Source organism: Callorhinus ursinus, unplaced genomic scaffold (genome assembly GCF_003265705.2).
Source record: "Callorhinus ursinus isolate GAN/ISIS: 27379988/994484 unplaced genomic scaffold, GSC_fseal_2.0 scaffold15, whole genome shotgun sequence".
Taxonomy (NCBI): Eukaryota; Metazoa; Chordata; class Mammalia; order Carnivora; family Otariidae; genus Callorhinus; species Callorhinus ursinus.
Window position 1 is genome coordinate 8,972,436 of NW_027397077.1, and position 7,824 is coordinate 8,980,259.

Sequence of the window (7,824 nt, forward strand, 5' to 3'; positions counted from 1 at the left end):
CGGCTGCCCCTGAAAGGAACCATCGTCAACGAGTGACTTCATGCCCTTGAGCTCTCATTGTCTTTGGGGCTCACAGCCAGCCTCTGAGTGACTGAGAGGTCTTTGTGGTGCTCTTGTTGGGGAAGCCCGTGTGGTGTGGGTAGGACAGGGCTGAGCGCCTGTGGTCCGAGCCCTGGGAGCGTAGACTCTTGCTGAGCTGGCCGTCCCAGGCTTCCAGCACTCTGGCTCCTGATCGGGGCGCTTGTCGTGGACACGGGCTCAGCTGTTTCACAGGCTTGGGAGCCCCTCGAGCTGGTCCGTCGAGGCCAGGCTGCAGGCTTTGCCTGTGAGCGGCAGGCCTGGCCCAGCCCGGCGTGCTGTTGACCTGGCCTCTCTCCACGCAGCCCGGAGCATGCGGAGCCGGAGGTTCAGGTGGTGCCCGGGTCTGGCCAGATCATCTTCCTGCCCTTCACCTGTATCGGCTACACAGCCACCAACCAGGACTTCATCCAGCGCCTGAGCGCGCTCATCCGGCAGGCCATCGAGCGGCAGCTGCCCGCCTGGATCGAGGCTGCCAACCAGCGAGAGGAGGGCCAGGGCGAGCAGGGCGAGGGTGACGACGATGACGACGACGACGATGCTGCTGAGAACCGCTACTTCGAGATGGGGCCCCCGGATGCGGAGGAGGAGGAGGAGGAGGAGGAGGGTGGCCAGGGGGAGGAGGAGGAGGAGGAGGAGGAGGAGGACGGCGAGGAGGAGCGCCTGGCCCTGGAGTGGGCCCTGGGCGCCGATGAGGACTTCCTGCTGGAGCACATTCGCATCCTCAAGGTGCTGTGGTGCTTCCTGATCCACGTGCAGGGCAGCATCCGCCAGTTCGCCGCCTGCCTCGTGCTCACCGACTTCGGCGTCGCCGTCTTCGAGATCCCGCACCAGGAGTCGCGGGGCAGCGGCCAGCACATCCTGTCGTCCCTGCGCTTCGTCTTCTGCTTCCCCCACGGCGACCTCACCGAGTTCGGCTTCCTCATGCCGGAGCTGTGCCTGGTGCTCAAGGTGCGGCACAGCGAGAACACGCTCTTCATCATCTCGGACGCTGCCAACCTGCACGAGTTCCACGCCGACCTGCGCTCCTGCTTCGCCCCGCAGCACATGGCCATGCTGTGCAGCCCCGTGCTCTACGGCAGCCACACCAGCCTGCAGGAGTTCCTCCGCCAGCTGCTCACCTTCTACAAGGTGGCGGGCGGCTGCCAGGAGCGTAGCCAGGGCTGCTTCCCCGTCTACCTGGTCTACAGCGACAAGCGCATGGTGCAGACCGCCGCCGGGGACTACTCGGGCAACATCGAGTGGGCCAGCTGCACGCTCTGCTCGGCCGTGCGCCGCTCCTGCTGTGCACCCTCCGAGGCCGTCAAGTCCGCTGCCATCCCCTACTGGTTACTGCTCACGCCCCAGCACCTCAACGTCATCAAGGCCGACTTCAACCCCATGCCCAACCGCGGCACCCACAACTGTCGCAACCGCAACAGCTTCAAGCTCAGCCGCGTGCCGCTGTCCACGGTGCTGCTGGACCCCACGCGCAGCTGCACCCAGCCCCGGGGCGCCTTCGCCGACGGCCACGTGCTGGAGCTGCTCGTGGGCTACCGCTTTGTCACTGCCATCTTTGTGCTGCCCCATGAGAAGTTCCACTTCCTGCGCATCTACAACCAGCTACGGGCCTCGCTGCAGGACCTAAAGACCGTGGTCATCGCCAAGACCCCCGCGACCGGGGCCCGGTCCCAGAGCCCCCTTGTGGAAGGCCAGGCTGCCGAGGACAGGGCCAGGTGAGACACCGAGCACGGGCTCTTGGGGCGGGGGGTGGGCACCGTGTCTGAGACCATTCACCCCAAATGAGATCTGTGAGTGTCTGCATGTGTGAGTGGGCCCAGGGTGGGCCTGGGTCCTCTGTCCCTCCTCGGCTGCTGACCAGCCTCAGCATTGCCCTTGGCTCCCTCCGACACCCATGCCAAGCCTCACTCTGCTGGTGAGCCATCTGCCCCCTTTCAGGAAGAACCGGGTCGCTGAGGGGCTCTCTCTTTGCCTGGAATTCTGTGAGTTTCTGCAGAGGAACTTGTTGGTTGAGAGCAGCAGAGTCTGAGGTCGGGTCTGAGAGCTGGGCGGTCCCCTTGCCCAGAGCGCCCTTCCTTCTTGCGGCAGGGGAGCCAGCGAGGCGGTGGCCGTCTTGTGCTGTCCTCCCTCCCTCTGCCCCTGCGCCCTCGGTCTGCCTTCCCCTGGCTCCCTGCCTGGGTTTCCGTCAGGGCCGTCCGGAGCTGAGGCCAGAGGGAGGCCTGTGGGCAGCCGTGGTCGTGCCCTCGGCTCACCTGCAGCCAAGACTCCAGAGGGGGCCTCGTGCCCTGGAGGGTGCCTGTCTCCTGCCACTGCCCCCTGGCTTCACACGTGCTGGGGCTTCCCCAACGTGGGCACGACAGCCCTTCATCTGTTGGTCTTCCTGTCCGCTGAGATACAGCCTCATTCTTCTGTCCTTATGGATAGTAGTGATGCTCGCCTCACCCCAGCACCTCATGCCTTCTGCCTCTGATCCCCGCCCCCCTACTGAGGTTCCCAAGGGGCTCCCAGCCTCTCCTTGGATGAATCGGATATCCTTCTTGGGCCCAGTTTAAGTCCCATGGTCTCCCCACTCCCTGCCCCAGTGCTGAGGCCTCGAGCGGTGACACCTCATCTCCATTTCCATGCTGTCCCCAAGCCTGGCTGGAACCTGCCCACAGTGGGGACTGCATGCAGAAAACAGCCGCTCTGCTCTTTCCCAGCAGACACGTCTCTGCCACAGGATGAGAGGGGGACAGCCCAGGGATTTCTCTCGACAGCTGGACTATCCCAACAGAGGGGATGTCCAAAAGACCCCCTCAGCCTGGGCACAGGCGTGTAGGCCGGTAGTAGGGTCCTCCCCACCTCGGGGGTCAGCTCCTAACCTGAGCTTTCAGGGTTGTGAGCATTGTTTGGTCCTGTGCTAGGAACAGACCCATGAAAACTCAGTGTAGCCACGTGGATGTTGGCGGGGTGGGGTGACAGCCTGGGCTGCCTGAGGAGGACCCAAAGCTGAGGGGCCGTTTGGTTTTGGTTCTCACCCCTGGTTGCACTCAGGTCCCGGGCCTGGGCACCTTGGTTGGCGCTCTGGACTCTGGAGTGGCATTTCTGATGCTTCTACAACCTTCTGAAAATTAATTCTTAGCCCATGGGCCGCACCTCTGGCCGTCCCGGCCTGGAGTAGCAGACTGCCTGTCTTTCCCCCGACCACCCATCTCCCTTCTAAGAGCAAGGGCCTGGCACTTTCCCTTTGTTCTACTTCCTGTGGGGAACCTAGAGATGACATCCCCCGGTGACCTCAGACATGGTGCTTGTTCCGTCACGCTCTGAGGTTGTGTGTGATAGGACTTTCCACTCGGGGTCCCGGTGCTAACACAGTGTCTCTTGGGGGATTGGGAGGTGCAGCAGTGATCAGCGGCCCCAGGAAGCCCCAGCAGAGGCTCCAGCTCCAGCCCCAGCCCCAGCCCCAGCCCCAGCGGAGGCTCCAGCCTTGGACCTGGCCCCGGTGGAGGGCCTAGCTCCGGCCCTGGAAGAGGCCTTGGGCCCAGTGGAGGCCTCGCTTCCATCTTCGGCCCCAGCAGAGGCCTCAGCCCCAGAGCAGTCCCCAGCGGAGAGCCCAGCGGAGAGCCCAGCCCCAGCCTCTGTGGAGGCCCCGGCCCCGGCCGAGCCCCAGGTGCAGGCGGAGGCCCCCGCTCAGTACCCAAGCGAGCACCTGATCCGCTCCACGTCGGAGGAGAATCAGCTCCCCTCACACCTGCCCGCCTGCCCGTCCCTCCGTCACATCGCCAGCCTGCGGGGGAGCACCATCATCGAGCTCTTTCATGGCAGTATTGCCGAGGTAGCGGCCTGGAGCGGGCCAGCTGGCTGGCCCTTGCGTGTAGAAAGCTGGAGTCGCGGGGGGGGGGTGGGGGAGGTCCTGGACTGCCCCATCCCTGGTCCGTTGTCGTCTTTGCCACCACCTCTCCCTGTGGCCACTCCTCACCTTGGGCCCCAGACACACCCCGCCCCACACCCATCTCCCACCCTTCCATTCTTCTTTGCTTTCAAGTTTATAAATGCATGGACCAGATGTGATGAGGGTCCTGTGTCTCCTCATCCAGCACTGCGGTCATGTCACTGGGACGTGCAGGTCACCAGGGCCGTGGGGCTGACCGGCAGGGAGTGGGGGGGGGTGCCCTGCCCAGAGCTCTGTTGTCAGGCAGGCACGGCCTAGAAGAGAGTTTTGTGCCCCCCGCCCTGCTCTGCTTCGGGCCCAGACCCAGCCCTTCTGTGTCCAGGTGGAGAACGAGGAGCTGAGGCACCTCATGTGGTCCTCAGTGGTGTTCTACCAGACCCCGGGGCTGGAGGTCACCGCCTGCGTGCTGCTCTCCACCAAGGCTGTGTACTTCGTGCTGCATGATGGCCTGCGCCGCTACTTCTCTGAGCCCCTGCAGGGTAGGCGCCAGGGCCTGGCATCCGGGAGTTCAGAGCACGTGCCCGAGGAGACAGGCCGCGGGGCCGGAGGCAGCAGGGATTTGGCCGTGCTGGGCTGAGCCTCCCTTGTCTCAGGAAGGGGCTTGACAACCATACTCTCTCCTGGAGCTATCATGAGAAGAGACCTAAGGCCAGCACACAAGGCAGGACCTAGCCAGGGCCCGGGAACTGGTGGGGGGGGGGCGAGGAGGGGCTGGGGCAGCCTCTGTCCTATGGGACCCCAGTTGGAGCCTTTGCTAGTGGCCCGTTGTAGGGCTCCTGATGCCTCCACTGAGCCAGGAAAGGCTCAGAGCCTGGAATGCGTGGCCCGTGAGGCCTTCCGTCCGGAGAGGCAGGGGCGGCTCCTTGCCGGCTGGCCAGAGCTGTGCACCCGGGAACCCCGTGCTTGCCTGGCAGAGCCAGCACCACACTTGGTGCCTGTCTCTCCGTCGCAGATTTCTGGCATCAGAAGAACACAGACTACAACAACAGTCCCTTCCACATTTCCCAGTGCTTTGTTTTAAAGCTCAGCGACTTGCAGGCAGTCAACGTTGGGCTTTTTGACCAGTATTTCCGGCTGACGGGTGAGTGACCGCCGCGCTTTGTCCTATTTTGGGTGAAGGCCAGTGTCACCAGTGGGCTTCCACCTTCCATATGTGGGTGCGTTATCGCAGCCTGAGTTATCTCTGCTCACAAGCCTGTTCACCGGAGTGGGAGGAAGCAGCTTCAGGAACTGCTGAGCATGCAGAACCCCCCAGGGCTCAAGTGCGAGGCGGGGACCGAGGCGGCCGAGTGCCCGGCGGGCAGGGAGAGTGGGCCCAGGGCTCACGGGCAGGATGTTTCTGACTCACACTTCCTGAAGAGAGAAAGCTAAGCTTTTTCCCTAATGCCTCTGCATCCCTTTCCAGAAAAATGTCACAGCCCTTCCAGCCCGAGAAATAGCTATCTCCCCAGGCCCCATGATGCTTTCCCACGTGGGTCCTCCTCTGGTCTCTAGGGGGGCAGGGATGGGGTGGGGGAGAGGCGGCCCCGCAGCCGTGACCAGCCCCTTCTCCCGCAGGCTCCTCCCCGATGCAGGTGGTTACCTGCTTGACACGGGACAGCTACCTGACACACTGCTTCCTGCAGCACCTCATGGGCGTGCTGTCCTCACTAGAGCGCACACCCTCCCCTGAGCCTGTCGACAAGGACTTCTACTCCGAGTTTGGGAACAAGACTGCAGGTACCGCCCCATGCCCAGTTCGGGCTGCAGCAGGCCCCAGGGCGCCTCTCTCTGCCCAGGACCCCCTCTGCCTCGCTCACTTTCTCTCTTTCCCGCTTAGCCAGTGAGGCTTTTCCGTGGGCTTTTCCACGGCAGAGCCTCCATCCCAGCAAACCCTCAGCCACCCGGCAGTTGGCGTCTCGAGTGCCTGCCGTGCGCTGAGCTGCTGGCCTGTGGGTCTCTGCCCGAGCGCGGGGGCCTGGAGCCACTCCCCTGCTCCTGCCAGCCCCTGGTTCTGCCATCGTGGGTGACTTGGGCTCGCGGGTGCTCTGGGCCCCAGCGCCAGCCAAGCCAGGCTACAAACCCCCCGGGGGGGGGGGGGGCACCCGTCTCTGCAGGGAAGCTGGAAAACTACGAGCTGATCCACTCAAGCCGCGTCAAGTTCACCTACCCCAGTGAGGAGGAGATCGGGGACCTGACATTCACTGTGGCCCAGAAGATGGCCGACCCAGAGAAGGCGCCATCCCTCAGCATCCTGCTATATGTGCAGGCCTTCCAGGTGGGCACACCGCCTCCCGGCCGCTGCAGGGGCATGCTGCGCCCCAAGACGCTCCTCCTCACCAGTGCAGAGATCTTCCTCCTGGACGAGGACTTCGTCCACTACCCGCTGCCCGAGTTCGCCAAAGAGCCCCCGCAGCGAGACCGGTACCGGCTGGATGACGGCCGCCGCGTCCGGGACCTGGACCGCGTGCTCATGGGCTACCAGACCTACCCGCAGGCCCTGACCCTCGTGTTTGACGACGTGCAGGGCCACGACCTCATGGGCAGCGTCACCCTGGACCACTTCGGGGAGGTGCCGGGTGGTCCCACTGGAGCCGGCCAGGGCCGTGAGGTCCAGTGGCAGGTGTTCGTGCCCAGCGCCGAGAGCCGCGAGAAGCTCATCTCGCTGTTGGCCCGCCAGTGGGAGGCCCTGTGCGGCCGGGAGCTGCCCGTCGAGCTCACCGGCTAGCCTGGACCACGTGTCCGGCCTGGCGTCCACTCAGGGCGGGAAGCAGGCTTTCTTTGTTCTTTTTAAAGTGTTTCTCCCCTCTTTTGGGTCCCCTCGTTGGCCCGTCCTTGCAGAGAATGTGCATTCAGTGGCTTCAGTGACTTCTTTCTAGGGCTGGGAGTGAAAGCGCCGGCCCCCTCCGGGGCCTCCCTGTGCCATCCGCCTCCCGTGGCTCTTGTTGCCTCCCCCTGGGGCAGTGTGGCCGGCGCGCCAGTGTCGTGTTTTCTGTCGTGAGGCTGTTATTAACACGTGGCGCCATGGGTCAGCTTTACTCTTCTGTGTCCTTCCCCGAAATGTCTCGTCCAGTCATGTTGTTGTTGTGGGAGTTCGCTGCTAATTGTGAAGCTGGTAGCAAAGTGCACATCAGAAGCTCCCGCCCCGTGCAGTTTTCCAAAGTGGAGGCCTCTCCTGGCCCAGTCAAGTGGGAGAGCCCCATGGGGACAGGAGTCTCCTGGGCTTGGGGCTGAAAGGGGTGGTGGCAGGGGACCTAGAGCTGCCAGCACCGAGTGTGATTCCTGTCGCCTGTTTTCTCTATTTCAATAAAGCGGAGTTTGACACAGTCTGGGTCTTTTATTTCAAGGGCCACTGGGGTCTCGGCAGGGCACCAGCCCAGGGCAAGGTTGGCATGAGGGAGAGGGTCCCCTGGGGAAGCAGGAAGGTGAGCTCCTGGGGCGGGGGAGGGAGGTTGGGGGCAAGGAAGGAGGGAGAAGGGCACGGAGGGCAAGGGAGCGGCTCTGCTCAGGTGGTACTGGCGGGCCGGCCCCAGAGTGCTGGCACAGGGGAGGTGGGAGGGGGCCCTTGGATAGGGCAGGGCTGGGCTTGCACCCTGAGCCTCAGGGCACGCGTGGCACCCTGGCTCACTGGCTTTCTGCCTCCTGCAGGTCTGGAATGTCCCAGCCGGAGCTGCAGTCCCTTGTGAGGTAAACCCTAGAGTCTGGGATTGCATAGGGTGGGGGCTGGAGGGGGTCTCACCAAGAGGGCCCGTGGGGGGAAGGCCTGTGGGAGGTGTCCCCAGGTGGTGGGTAGTGTGCTCGTGTCCTCGGACAAGTGGGGGTTGCCTCAGGGAGCC

At 64.0% G+C, this 7,824-nt stretch overlaps 1 protein-coding gene across 1 annotated transcript in view; it reads left to right on the forward strand.

Annotated features, from left to right (window-relative positions):
- NISCH (nischarin) overlaps positions 1 to 7,314 on the forward strand; it is a 32,604-nt gene extending 25,290 nt beyond the window's left edge. The window contains exons 16-21 of the mRNA XM_025884896.2: positions 384 to 1,793; positions 3,460 to 3,892; positions 4,332 to 4,488; positions 4,962 to 5,090; positions 5,567 to 5,728; positions 6,106 to 7,314. Of these exons, the coding sequence (XP_025740681.2) occupies positions 384 to 1,793; positions 3,460 to 3,892; positions 4,332 to 4,488; positions 4,962 to 5,090; positions 5,567 to 5,728; positions 6,106 to 6,716 (2,902 nt within the window). The 3' untranslated portion in view covers positions 6,717 to 7,314. The remainder of the gene's footprint in view (positions 1 to 383; positions 1,794 to 3,459; positions 3,893 to 4,331; positions 4,489 to 4,961; positions 5,091 to 5,566; positions 5,729 to 6,105) is intronic.
- The last annotated feature ends 510 nt before the right edge of the window (positions 7,315 to 7,824 follow it).